Source organism: Chelonoidis abingdonii, chromosome 26 (assembly GCF_003597395.2).
Source record: "Chelonoidis abingdonii isolate Lonesome George chromosome 26, CheloAbing_2.0, whole genome shotgun sequence".
Taxonomy (NCBI): Eukaryota; Metazoa; Chordata; order Testudines; family Testudinidae; genus Chelonoidis; species Chelonoidis abingdonii.
This window is the reverse complement of record NC_133794.1, coordinates 10963115-10976460: the sequence shown is the minus strand read 5'-3', so window position 1 is coordinate 10976460 and position 13346 is coordinate 10963115. Positions and strand designations below refer to the sequence as shown.

Here is a 13346-nt window from a genome sequence, read left to right as displayed (position 1 = left end):
TCAGAAAGGAGATTGAGAGGGGACCCGATTAGAGCATCTGAGTATCTTCACAGGGAGAAAAGCCTGGGTCCTGCAGGGCTCTTTGCCCTAGCAGAGAAAGGCAGGACGAGAATCGATGGTTGGAAACTGAAGCCAGATGAAATCACATTAAAAATGACACACGTTTAAATGGATGGGTGTTTAACCATTGGAACCACCTCCCAAGTGATGGATTCTCCCATCTCTTGGTGTCCCCAGATTCAGGCTGGAGGCTTGTCCGGAAGATGTTTTAGTCAAACAGGAGTTCTTGGACTCAATGACTTGTGTTACACAGGAGGGTCAAATGGTCTCTAAGCTCTTTGATCTGTGACCCCACTTAGGCAGAGTAGTAGGTAAAGGCCATGATCCTAGGGGGCACCTGCTGCAAAACAAGGGGTAAAGGTTTATAGATTCTAGGACTGGAAGGGACCTTGAGAGGCCATCGAGTCCAGTCCCCTGCCCTCATGGCGGGACCAAATACTGTCTAGACCATCGCAGATAGACATCTATCTAACCTACTCTTAAGTGATTCCACAACCTCCCTGGGCAATTTATTCCAGTGTTTAACCAACCTGACAGTTAGGAACTTTTTCCTAATGTCCAACCTAAACCTCCCTTGCTGCAGTTTAAGCCCATTCATTGCTTCTTGTTCTATCCTTAGAGGCTAAGGTGAACAAGTTTTCTCCCTCCTCCTTATGACACCCTTTTAGATACCTGAAAACTGCTATCATGTCCCCTCTCAGTTTTCTCTTTTCCATACTAAACAAACCCAATTCTTTCAACCTTCCTTCATAGTCATGTTCTCTAGACCTTTAATCATTCTTGTTGCTCTTCTCTGGACCCTCTTCAATTTCTCCACATCTTTCTTGAAATGTGGTGCCTAGAACTGGACACAATATCCCAGCTGAGGCCTAACCAGCGCAGAGTAGAGGTCACAACTTCATTCCCCTCTTGTGCCCCAAGAGGGGGAGAAGGTTCAGCCTTCAGGGCTAGCAGGTGTTGGGTCCACAAGCCACCTGTATGTGTGTGTGTGTGTGTCACAAGGGCACAACCTCTCCTGAGCCCTGGCCTGACAGCTTCCACGTATTAGATGGGAGCTGAGGCAGGTCACATACCCCCAGCTGGGGTGGATCAGAGCCAAGAGATTCCTGATCTCATTCTGGCTCCCAGACATCCCCGACACCCAGCACAGCATCACACCCCAAGGGGCAGGCCCCCAGCCACCAGCCATTCACTGCGTCCCTTCCCTCAGTTTCCCCTTCATCTCTCCTCTGCGGCAAACTGGGCTTGGGGTTCTCTTGGGCACATCCACCCCCGTGCACAGCCACAGCCCTGCGTGGGGACCAGAAACCAGAGCTCAGGGATGGTTCCATGGGCAGGCACACGTGGGCTGTGGGTTAGCATCACTCCCACAACAAGTGGCACAAAACTGGCAGGAAGGGTCATGCTCTTCTACAGCACGCAAGGGTTGCTCCTGCCCTGGGAGGCTGCGGCTGGCTCTGGGGTTCTTTGAAGTACAAAGTGAAATAGCTGTAAACAGTGGGCTGGGAGGAGCCAGGCTCAGGGCCAGTGGAGGGGCAGGAGGTCAGTTCTGTCCTAGCTCTGGCCTGCCAAGATTGGTTTTTCAGGGCATCAGGTTTCTTCCCGCCCACCCACCATACCGCCTTCAGGAGAAAGCTTTCGTGCCCAACACTAGGATGTGTGTGAGGGGAGAGATGTTACATTTCCCTATTCTTCAATCCTCAAAAGTCCTTTGCCCAGCTAGCTCCCACCTCCCAGGTCAAGGCAGGATAACAGGCCCATGGGCTAGCAAAGGTTATTCCATCCCCGGCCCATGGAGGAGCCCCCCTTGTAGACCATGCCGCTGTGCAAGGTGCTGCACAAACCTGAGACTGAAGGACGTTGCCTACCCACAAGAGTTTCTTGCTCCTGTCCCATGTCCGCTGCTCCCCCCCCAGTCCCCAAACACCAGGCCGCTTGCTCATTCTCATCTCTTTATTGATTTTCTTAAATAAACACTTTTTATTCCAACATGCAACATTTTAGTGTGATGTGAGCAGAGGGGGAGTGGGTGGGGCCTGCGTGTTCCCACCTCACAGGAGTGGGGCAGAGTGACCCCGACGTTGGGCCAAGGGTCCCCCCGGCCTGCTCTGCTCTGGGCGTAGCGGCCGTGGCAACGGGAGAAGGGGGGGCGGGGGACACACACGTAAGCTAGAGGCGGCCGCCAGCTGGCCCAGGAAAAAAAAGACACCGAGGTGGGTTTAGCAGCTTCGGTTTGTCCAGAACAGCATCAGGCAGGATGCCCAGCCCCCATAGGCTAAGCTGTATAATGGGCATCGAGGAGGAGGGGCAAAGCCCCCAGGCAGATTTCACAACCAGTGTCCCCCCATTTTCTAGCACAGCACCTCTTCCCCCAAAGCCCCCCACCTGCTAGCTCTGAGGGGAGCCCACCTTGATCTGGAAGGCACCCAGAGGAGACGATTGGGGTGCACAGACATCCCGGGATCAGTAGCCTGGGGAGCGAGGCTAAGGAGGAGACAGGTTCCCGGGGCAGGAAGGGGCCCAGCTCAGGCAGTGCCCGGAGGGTGGGTGGGACTCCTCCTGGGGGCAGGATGCAGAGTGCAGCCCCGAGCGCCAGCACAGGCACCTCTGCCCTGCCCAGGAGCAACCCCACTCTGGGCACAAGAGCTGAGCCAGCCGGGGACACGGGCTCTCTGGGGGTTAGTCTGACGCTGGATGAGGCTGGGGACTCGGCCTGGGGCGAGCAGCTGTCTCCCCAGCACGGCTACGGGTGCAAGGGCCGGCTGGCCACTCGGCAGCCACTGCAGCCCCAAGTCCAGATGTCAGGCTGGGCCGGGGCAGTGCTGGCAGCTGGGCAAGCTTAGGGGGGACAGGGACAGAGCGAAGAGCCTGAGGCACTGACCTGGATTCGCTGCGGGGGCCCTTCCACCCCAGCGGGACGGCAGGCTGGGAACCAGGGACCGCTCGCCCCTTGAGATGAGAAAGCAGCCTCCCAGGGCCTGGCCAGGTGGCCCTGCTGCTGCTTACGCATAGGGCGCCCCTCTGCCTCAGCAGGTCCCAGTATAGCAGGGGGAAGGGCAGCGCCTGGTGGTGCCACGGGCTCTGGGAGGCCAGGGCTGGGAGGCGGATGATGGGGTGTGGGGTGAAATGGCTAATCCCCCCTCTCTGCAGGGTGCAGAGGGGCTTGTCCCGGGCCTGGGTTCAATGCCGGACATTCCTCATGGTGTCTGCTTAAGGCATTTTAAAATCAAGGTGGGTTGGGCCGGACCGGAGGTGCCATCGCGCCAGCTCCTAGGCTGAGCCCGGGCGGCACACCAGCCCCAGGCCCGACGGGCAAGCTATGACACCAACGAGCTTGCAAGGACAGAGAGAGAGCGCGAGACAGCGAGTGCAGCAGCTGGGGAACGGACACAGGAGACGAGAGAGCAGGACAGGCAGACACGCAGACGGACGGACAGACGGGAGTTAGTAGAGAGGCCCCGGGAAGCCAGAGAGCAGCATGCTGAGCAGAGGCCTCCAGCCCAGTTAGAAACTACAAGAGAAGAGGGGAGGTGGTGAGATCTCAGGCAGCCCCAGATGGCAGGGACCTGCCCCGGGCTGAGCCTTACTCACCCACCAGCACTATGCCGGGCAGGGGTCCCACCCTGCCAGCTAACAGGGTGCTGGGGAAGGCCGGCTTGACCTGAGGGCAGGAGGAGGAGGGGCAACCCCCCAGCAGTTTTCATGGTAGGACCTCCAGGGCGACACACAATGGGGGAGAGTTAGTGCGGGAGACAGGAGGGGAATGCACCCGGAGGTGCAGGCACGATATCGGGGGGCTGGCAGGGCAGTGCCAGTGTAACGCTGTGGGAAGGTGGTGCATGCGATACTGAAAGGCTTTGGGGGGCAACGACAGGGCTACGGCAGGGGGCCGGGGCCAGGTGCAATGGGGGGATTTCCCTGGGAGGATGCAGACAGCAGGGAATCCCTAATGGGGGTAGGGGCAGAGGCCCATGGGCTGGTACCTGACAGGGCAGGGCAGGTGGGGCAGGAGCAGCGGCCTGTGCGCTGGTATCTGACAGGGCAGGGCAGGTGCGGGGAGGTGCAGGAGCAGAGGTCCGTGAACCAGTACCCAGCAGGGCGGGAAAGCAGGAGCAGAGGCCCATGGGGCAGGGCGTTACCCAGCTGGGTTGGGGGTGCAGGGGCAGAAGTCTGTGGGCCGGTACCCAGCAGGGCGGGAGGGCAGGGGCAGAGGCCCACAGGGCAGGGCATTATCCGGCCAGGTGGGGGGTGCAGGGGCAGAGGCCCATGGGGCAGGGCAGTACCTGACCGGGTGGGAGGATGCAGGGGCAGAGGCCTGGGCGTTGGTACGCAGCTGGGCAGGAGGACAGGGGCAGAGGCCCATGGGGCAGGGCAGTACCCAGCCAGGTGGGGGGGTGCAGGGGCAGAGGCCCATGGGGCAGGGCAGTACCTGACCGGGTGGGAGGATGCAGGGGCAGAGGCCCGGGCGTCGGTATGCAGCTGGGCAGGAGGACAGGGGCAGAGGCCCATGGGGCAGGGCAGTACCCGGCTAGGTGGGGGGGTGCAGGGGCAGAGGCCCATGGGGCAGGGCAGTACCTGACCGGGTGGGGGGATGTAGGGGCAGAGGCCCGGGCGTCGGTACCCAGCTGGGCAGGAGGACAGGGGCAGAGGCCCATGGGGCAGTGCAGTACCCGGCCAGGTGGGGGGGTGCAGGGGCAGAGGCCCATGGGGCAGGGCAGTACCCGGCCAGGTGGGGGGGTGCAGGGGCAGAGGCCCATGGGGCAGGGCAGTACCTGACCGGGTGGGGGGATGTAGGGGCAGAGGCCCGGGCGTCGGTACCCAGCTGGGCAGGAGGACAGGGGCAGAGGCCCATGGGGCAGTGCAGTACCCGGCCAGGTGGGGGGGTGCAGGGGCAGAGGCCCATGGGGCAGGGCAGTACCCGGCCAGGTGGGGGGGTGCAGGGGCAGAGGCCCATGGGGCAGGGCAGTACCTGGCTGGGTGGGGGGATGCAGGGGCAGAGGCCTGCAGGGCGAGGCAGTACCCGGCAGGGCAGGGGGTGCAGGTCCGGGCAGTACCCAGCAGGGTGGGGCACTCACCGGCTGCGCTATTAGCTGGCTGCCGTCTCCTGGTGGAGGGGGAACAGCTTAGCTTGTTCATCAGCCTGGCAGCTGCAGGGCAGCTCGCTTCTGCGGGCAGAGAGAGGGCTTAGCTCTGCCCCCAGCTGTGCCCCAGGAGGCCCCTTCCCTCCCTCCCCCAGTGCCAACCCCCTCCCCAGGCCAGGGCCTGGTTGCTCCAATCCTGGGGCAGACAGCCTGAACCCAGGGCTGTCTGGGGTGTGGATGATGCCCTCCTTGTGATGCCCCTTCGCTGGGGGATGCCCGGTTCCAACCCCGCCCTGTGGGTTGCTGGCCACTCAGAGCCAGGCCCCAGCCCCCCCACAGGGGCCTCCGGCCTCACCTGTTATCGTTGATGTCTGTGGCATTCCCTGCAGCCCGGCAGACATGGAAAGGAAAGTGCAGGGTCAGGGGGAGGCCTGGCCCCCTCATCATCCTGGCAGCCAGCCTCATAGAGGGGTCCCCTAAGGGTAGGGGCCCTGGGATGTTCTCCCAGGACGGGCCCTGGCTATCAGGGGATCTCTGATGGGGTGCAGGTTCTGGTCCCCAGCCGATGGCCACCTCCGGCCCCATCCCTCCCCAGCCTCAGCCGCCCACTCCCCAGCAGCAACCTCCACCCAGCCGCTCCACCCAGCTGAAGCCGACGCATTCAAAGGCTCCAAGCTCCCGGCTCCCCCAACAGGATTGCCCTTCTCCCCTGCCCCCAATGCCCTCCACCCCCACACAGGCTGGGCCCCCCTCACCGTTATCCACATTCAGCTTCTGGTAGGGGGCCAGGGGGCCGCTGGAGGAGCCTGTCCCGCTGCTGGATGAGGAGTTGGCAAAACTGAGTAAGGGGAGACCCAGACAGATGGAGCTGTCAGAACCGCAGCACGGACAGCCGCTCACCGGGGGCCACGGCCCAGGGACCGGCAGCCCCGGGCCCCACACGTGCCAGGGGTGACGAATGGGAGATCCCTGCCTCAAGGGCTGGTAGTGCCCACTCCCGCTACAGGTTGGGATCCATGCCAGGCTCACAGCCTAGATCCTCTGTAACTGGCACCCGACAAGGCAGCTGGCTGGGCTGAGGCAGAGAGCAGGGTACCCCTGCGTGGGGGGGGGGGTCGGAGAGACGGGGACGGACATGTGTGGCAGCCCCCCCGGTGGGGATTCCCCGTCCCCCCATCCCCAGCACTCACTAGGCGTCCGGGGCGGAGCCCTGCCCATAGGCCGCCTGGTAGTTTTGGAAGAGGCTGTTGGTGTAGCTGACGCAGTCGGAGTTGCGGGCGCCGTAGGGGTTGGTGGGCGAGGCCGGGTAGTGCCCCGGCCGCACCGGCTTGGCTGAAAGGAAGAAACCGCCATTGAATCACGGCCCCTGGGAACCCCGCAGCCCCTGGGAACCCCCCAATGCAGATGTGGCATTGAGACGGGCCGACTTGGGGGAGCACATGCCCCCAGAGAACGGGGGGGTAGGGGGTTGCACCATGCTGGCTCGAGGGTCTGGCAGTGCCCATCCCTCATGCCCTAGGAGTCACCAAGCCCTGCCCCCATCTGCATGGAAAGGGGGCAGGGGCCCCACTGAGCCCGGGTGGGCGCTCACCGATCTGCGCTGAGTGGGCACGCTTGGTGGAGTTCTTGTAGCGCACGGCCTCCTTGATGCGGTCCACCTCCTGCTGGTAGCGCCGCTTGTCCTTCATGGCCCCCTCCTTGGCCTCCCTCAGTGCACCCTCCAGGGCCTTAACTCTCTCAGCCGTAGCCCGAAGCCGCTTCTCCAGCTTAGGAAGCTCACAGCGCAGATCTGCATTGTCACGAACCAGCTGGGGGCGCCGGAGAGACAAGGGGGTGTCGGCGGAGGCGAGACCCCCCGCCCTGAGTCCTTCCCCCCCACACCCCGGGAAGCAGTCAGCTCCCACCTCGCTCTATGCAGGGAGCCACGGCACATCTCGACTCGTCTCCTGCCCCTCCATCGCAGGGCCAGTGGCCTGCTTCAGGGAAAGGAGCCAGCACACCCCAGAAGCAGGCTAAGGGGTCACGTGCCCTGGGGGGAGACCCCCACCCCATCGATTTGGGGCTGGAGGGTTTGAAGCCCCTCTCACTCCGTCTCTGGGATGTGCTCATGCACCCCCCGCTCCTAGCTCTGAAGCCCCCTAAGCTCTCAGCCTCAGCACCCTCCTGAGGCAGGCAGTTCCACAGATCAATTCATCCCGTGCTACATCACTTGCACCAGGGAGCGATGGGGAACCGGGATTCCCACACAGAGGGCAGTGGGAGCCATGATCGGTGGCCCTAGGGAGGGGGCCTTGTAGAGGGCCGGGATCTCCAGCAACCTGCCCTTCTTCTCTCGGCCCTGCTAGCGTGTTGAGGTCGGGACCCCTTCGGCAAGGGGGGCCAGCATGGGGAAGGGCATGGGGGTCATGCCCCCTGTCTAGAGGCATAGGGCACCTCCCCATTGATGCTCTCTCTCCTGCGCCTACGGAGACTTGGCCAAATTCATGCCCCTTTCCTTGCCCCCCCCCATGTGGAGCCAGACTCAAGGCTGCATGGCGCAGGGCACACATTGACTGAAAGGTTGGAGAGCCGGGGGGCAGCCAGGGGGCCCACAGGGAGGTGGGGGGCAGGTACCTACTGTCTCCAGGCCAACCTCACCCCCCCCCCAGCTCTGCCAGGCACAAGCCCCCAGCAGGCCGTGCCGCCAGGCGTGTGGCATGCAGGCGGCAGTGGTGGCAGGAGAGCAGAAGCCGAGCGCGTGGCAGAGGGGAGCATGGAAGCGGGAGGCAAGCTGCAGCGGGATGGAGAGGGACAGTCGCCGTCTGGCACAGCCGCCGCGGGCGAGGGGCGGGCAGGAAGTTTTTGAGATCACGCAGCAGAGAACATAAGAGCGGCCAGACTGGGTCAGAGCAAAGGTCCATCCAGCCCAGTGTCCTGTCTGCTGACAGTGGCCAATGCCAGGTGCCACAGAGGGAATGAACAGATCAGGGAATCATCACGTGATCCATCCTCTGTTGCACATTCCCAGCTTCTGGCAAACAGAGGCCAGAGACACCATAGCCACTGATGGACGTGTCCTCCGTGAACTTATCTAGTTCTTTATTGAACCCTGTTATAGTCTTGGTCTTCACACATCCTGTGGCAAGGAGTTCCACAGGTTGACTGTGTGTTATGTGAAGAAATACTTCCTTTTGTCTGTTTTAAACCTGCAGCCTATTAATTTTATTTGGTGGCCCCTAAGTTCTTGTGTTTATGGGAAGGGGTAAATAACACTTCCTTATTTACTTTCTCCACACCAGTCATGATTTTATAGATCTCTGCCATATCCCCCCCTCAGCCATCTCTTTTCCAAGCTGAAAAGTCCCAGTCTAATTAATCTGTCCTCATACAGAAGCCATTCTAGACCCCTAGTCATTTTTGTTGCCCTTTTCTGAACCTTTTCCAATTCCAAGATATCTGTTTTCAGATGGGCGACCACATCTGTACGCACCATTCAAGATGTGGGCGTTACCACGGATTTATATAGAGGCAACATGATATTTTCTGTCTTATTATCTGTCCCTTTCTTAACGATTCCCAATATTCTGTTTGCTTTTCTGACCTGCCGCTGCACATTGAGTGGATGTTTTCAGAGAACTCTCCACAGCGACTCCACGATCTTTCTTGAGTAGTAACCGCTAATTGAGACTCCATCATTTTATATGTAGAGTTGGGATTATGTTTTCCAATGTGCATTACTCTGCATTTATCAACATTGAATTTCATCCTCCATTTTGCTGCCCAGTCACCCAGTTTTGCGAGATCCCTTTGTAGCCCTTCGCAGTCTGCCTGGGACTTAACTATCGTGAATAGTTTTGTATCAGCTGCAAATTTTCCCACCTCCGTGTCTACCCCTTTTTCCAGATCAGCTATGAATCTATGGAATAGGACGGGGCCTGGAACAGACCCCTGGCAGACACGACTATTTATCTCGCTCCATTGTGAGGGCCCAGCCCAGGCTGCCTGAGGGGTGTCCATGGGGAGGGGGAACAGACCCTCCCTATCCCGCATGGCCCATGGCAGGTGCTGCCCCAACCCCCTGCCTCCCAGGGAACAGGGGGAAAGTGGCACTCAGGGATGCTGCCAGCGAAGGGGAAGTGCCCAGCTCCTGGCAGGCCCTGTTCCTGGCACAGAGAGACTGTCCCAACTGCGGCTAGAGGAGGGGAGGTTTTCGGGAGGGAGGGAGGTGCCACGTCTGAACCCTCGAGTGAGCTCTGCAAACACTTCCTGCCTGGCCCAGCCCTGCCTGCCCGGCGAGGGAGCAGGCGGGTGGAGGGGGGGTACGGTACCTTGGAGACCCAGAGATCCAGCTAGGGAGAGGCAGCGAAAGGGGACACAGAGCAGTGACTCAACACAGCGCAGCACCTGGGGGCAGCCCCACACCCCATCTGCCTCCCACGGGCCCCAGGGCATCAGCCCGGGTGCCCAGCGGCAGCAGGTAGGAGACTGGGGAGGGCTCCATGGGCAGGGTCAGGTTATGCTCAGCCTGGGCAAGTGGCTGCACCCCCTGCCCCATGGCGCTGTGCTACCCGCCCCCCGGGACACAGGGGACCAGGAAGGTGGCCCCTGCTGTGCGGCAGCAGCCTGACACCCTCTCCACCATGATGGGGAGATATGCCCCATCCCCAGCGCAGGGATGCGGGGGGACAGGACGCCAAGGCGCCACAGGAGGGGGAGCTGGAGAGACATCAAGAATGGATGGAGACGGACACAAGTCGGGCTAGGGGGAGAGGAGAGGGCTGGGCAGGGCCAGACAGGGTGTGGGGGAGGGAGAGGCCTAGGCGGAGGCTGACGGGGATGGGAGTCAAGGCAGAGCTGGGGGGCGGGAAAACACGGCCAAAGCCCACATTCGTGCTCCCCGCTCTGGGAACTGAGCATGCACTCCCCAGGATCTGCTCCCGTGCACCCCAGTCCCAGCCGGCCCAGACAGCCCCCCTGCCCCCCACCACCGGGAAGGGGGCCTCTCATAGGGGAACAAGGCGGGGAGCATTGCCTGATCTCCCCAGCGGGGCGCCCCCTCCGGGAGCGGCTCCTCCATCCCAGAATGCATGACAGGTGGTGATGAGACTGGCGTTCTCAGCCCTAAGGTCCCAGGGTGGAGGGTGCCCCAGAGCAGGTGGCTGCAGACGGCACTAGCTGGGGTCAGACCCAGCCAGGGGCTGGTGGGGTCAGGGCACTGGCAGCACTGTTCAGGGGGGGGCATGGACTGCGGGGATCAGCCCAAGCTGGGCAGCAGGGGAGGGGGGCTCAGGATGGGCATGGAGGTTCGTGAGCAGAGCACAACACACACGGATCAGAAAATAAAAACAGACGATGTCAATGAGGAGGTGGGGTCCTGTGACCTCCCTCCAGCCCCCCAATGGGCCTGCCCGGTGCCAGGCAGTGGCACAGAGAGTGTACCCCCAGGGCAGGGGGCATGTCCCTCTGGCACCCCGCTCACAGCGAGCGCCCCCCACCCCAGCCAGTTCCAGCTGAGCCCTCCTGACCCCTCCATGCTGGCTTCGTTCCAGCCCCCCGCTCCTGCTCCAGCTGCCCCCCAACCCAGGCGCTTGGCGCCCCCTACCTGTTTGTGAACCTTTGTAAGCTGCTCCAGGTTGTTCTCAAGAAAGGAAATCTTCTGCTTCTGAGAATGGGCCCCCCCACTGTCCTCGGGTTCCATCTCTGCACTCTGGGGGGCACAGGGAGGGGGGCACCGGGGTGAAGCATAGACACATGGTAAAACTGGCAGGGGGGAGTTCAGGGAGGGGGCTGGCACCAGCTCAGCAGGGCACAGGGCTGGGGACGCCAGGACTGGCATCGGCCCAGGAAGGTTGAGGCAGGGCTGTAGTGTGGACGGGGTCCTTGCACCGGCTTGGGGGACAGAGGCAGGGCAGGACTGGAGCCGGGGGGCCTGGCACTGGCTCGGGGTGCAGGGCCTGGGGCAGGGCTCAGGCTGGACTCCACTCACTTTCTTGACTCGAGTCGTGACGTCTTGAACAAAAAGCTTGCGCAGGTTGTGGAGGGTCTGGAGTTCCCGGGCCTGGGGCAGAGACAGACAGACGGAGCTGAAGTCAGGTCAGGTTCCCCCCCCACCCCTGCCCCCCGCTTTGGGGAGCTCCCCGATACTTACGACAGTCTCTTCCAGCCCCTTGAGATCCTGCTTCGACTGCTCGTGGCGCTCGTACAGAAATCTGGGGGAGGGTAGAGGAGACAAGGGTCAGACCCCACATTCCCCCCTGGGGTTGGAGCCGGTCCTGGGATTGGGGGCGCTGAACTGGCTGCACATGGGCTGGAATCTCAGCCCCGGGACTGGGGGGAGGGGGGCTGCGGCAGCCGTTAGGGGGCCTGTGCACGTCAGCTCCTGCAGTTTGATGGTTTTCTCCTGCTCCTCGTTCTTGAGTTTCTCGTAGTCGGCCCGGAGCTGCTCCAGCTCCAGCTGCAGCTTCTGGTTCAGGCTGCGGTGGAACAGAGACAGGTGGAGTCAGTGCTGGGGGGCTCAGGGCACCATCCGGCCACCCCTTGATCCTGAGCCCCTGCCCCATCTGGGACACCCCCCCGCTCCCCCTGCAGGGTGTCTGGAGGCCGGGGCGTCACTCACTCCTTCAGCTCATCGATGACCTTCTGCTTCTCGTTGATCTCATCACGCAGCCGGGCCAGCTGCTTGTGGTGGGCTTCCCGGTGTCCCTCCAGCTGCTGCTCCAGGGTCCTCTGCACCACAAGGGCCACAGTTAGAGACAGGGCCCCACATCCTCCCAACCCACCCCCAGGGACCCCAGACCACCCCACCGGGCTCCCCACATCCCCCTCTGCCAGGCCCCCCCTCCTGCCCTTGGGACCCCATATCCCCCACACTGGACCCCACTCCTGCCCTTGGGTCCCCACATCCCCCACACTGGGCCCCCCGTCCCCACCCTGCCTGGGGGTCCTAGACTGCCTAGCCAAGTTAGCTGCCCCCACCTCACCGAACAGACCCTAGATTTCCCCACTGGGCTCCCCATCCCTCCCATCCTAGGGCCCCAGATTCCTCACCGCCCTGCCCCCCCTCCAATATTCTGATCCTCTGGTGAGTGGGGAAGGATGAGGGGCAAAGGCAGGTGGGAGGAAGAGAGCCCCGCCCCCGGCACAGAGACCCCTGCCATCCCCCCAGCAGAGGGCACAGAGCCTCCCGCCAGAGAGCTCCGGCTCTGCCCGCCCCCACACACCTTGACCTCGTCAGCGTCCTGGATCAGGTCCTGCTCCTGGTCCTTCCGGGCTGCCTCGTGCACGGTCTCTGCAGGGCCAGCAGCAGACGGTTAGGGGACCCCGGCTCCCCGCCCCACAGTCCCCCACCCAGAAGGGGCAGGACCCCCACACGCACCTTGGGCCTGCAGCTTGGCCAGCTCCTCGCTCAGCGCGTCGTACGACTCCTCTAGCTGACGCTTCTTCAGCTCCACGCTGTGCATGTACTCGCTCAGCGACCGGATCTTGGCCTCATGCTGTGGGGAGGGGGGGCTGAGCCTGCGGGCAGCCCCACGGCCCCAGCCCCATTGCATCTGACCCCAGCCCCATGACCCCATCACATCCACCCACGGCCCCATCCCAATTCCACCCGCCCTCAGCCCCACAGACCCGGCCCCACCGCATCTGCCCCCAGCCCCATCCCAATCCCACCCGCCCTCAGCTCCACGCTGTGCATGTACTTGCTCAGCGACCGGATCTTGGCCTCATGCTGTGGGGAGGGGGGGCTGAGCCTGCGGGCAGCCCTACGACCCAGCCCCATTGCATCTGCCCCCAGCCCCACGGCCTCGGCCCCATCACATCCACCCACGGCCCCATCCCAATCCCACCCACCCTCAGCCCCATCGCATCTGCCCCCAGCCCCACGGCCCCGTCACATCCACCCATGGCCCCATCCCAATCCCACCCGCCCTCAGACCCACGGCCCCAGCCCCATTGCATCTGCCCCCAGCCCCACAGCCCCATCCCAATCCCACCCGCCCTCAGCTCCACGCTGTGCATGTACTCGCTCAGGGACCGGATCTTGGCCTCATGCTGCGGGGAGAGGGAGCTGAGCCTGCGGACAGCCCCACGGCCCCAGCCCCATCACATCTGCCCCCAGCCCTACGGCCCCGTCACATCCACCCACGGCCCCATCCCAATCCCACCCGCCCTCAGCCCAACGGCCCCAGCCCCATCGCATCTGCCCACAGCCCCATCCCAATCCCACCC

At 62.7% G+C, this 13346-nt stretch overlaps 2 protein-coding genes across 3 annotated transcripts in view; one reads left to right on the top strand and one right to left on the bottom strand.

Moving 5' to 3' along the window:
- The window catches only part of DCTN2 (dynactin subunit 2), a 350710-nt gene that overhangs the window by 297361 nt on the left and 40003 nt on the right, over positions 1-13346 (top strand). The window lies entirely within an intron of this gene.
- Positions 2742-13346, bottom strand: part of KIF5A (kinesin family member 5A) — an 18814-nt gene continuing 8209 nt past the window's right edge. The window contains exons 11-25 of the mRNA XM_075061249.1: positions 13116-13169; positions 12496-12613; positions 12341-12408; positions 11737-11846; positions 11492-11593; positions 11269-11329; positions 11107-11178; positions 10723-10827; positions 9449-9469; positions 6733-6949; positions 6332-6473; positions 5897-5979; positions 5497-5524; positions 5136-5225; positions 2742-3571 (exon numbers count right to left, since the gene is read on the bottom strand). Of these exons, the coding sequence (XP_074917350.1) occupies positions 5147-5225; positions 5497-5524; positions 5897-5979; positions 6332-6473; positions 6733-6949; positions 9449-9469; positions 10723-10827; positions 11107-11178; positions 11269-11329; positions 11492-11593; positions 11737-11846; positions 12341-12408; positions 12496-12613; positions 13116-13169 (1260 nt within the window). The 3' untranslated portion in view covers positions 2742-3571; positions 5136-5146. The remainder of the gene's footprint in view (positions 3572-5135; positions 5226-5496; positions 5525-5896; positions 5980-6331; positions 6474-6732; positions 6950-9448; positions 9470-10722; positions 10828-11106; positions 11179-11268; positions 11330-11491; positions 11594-11736; positions 11847-12340; positions 12409-12495; positions 12614-13115; positions 13170-13346) is intronic.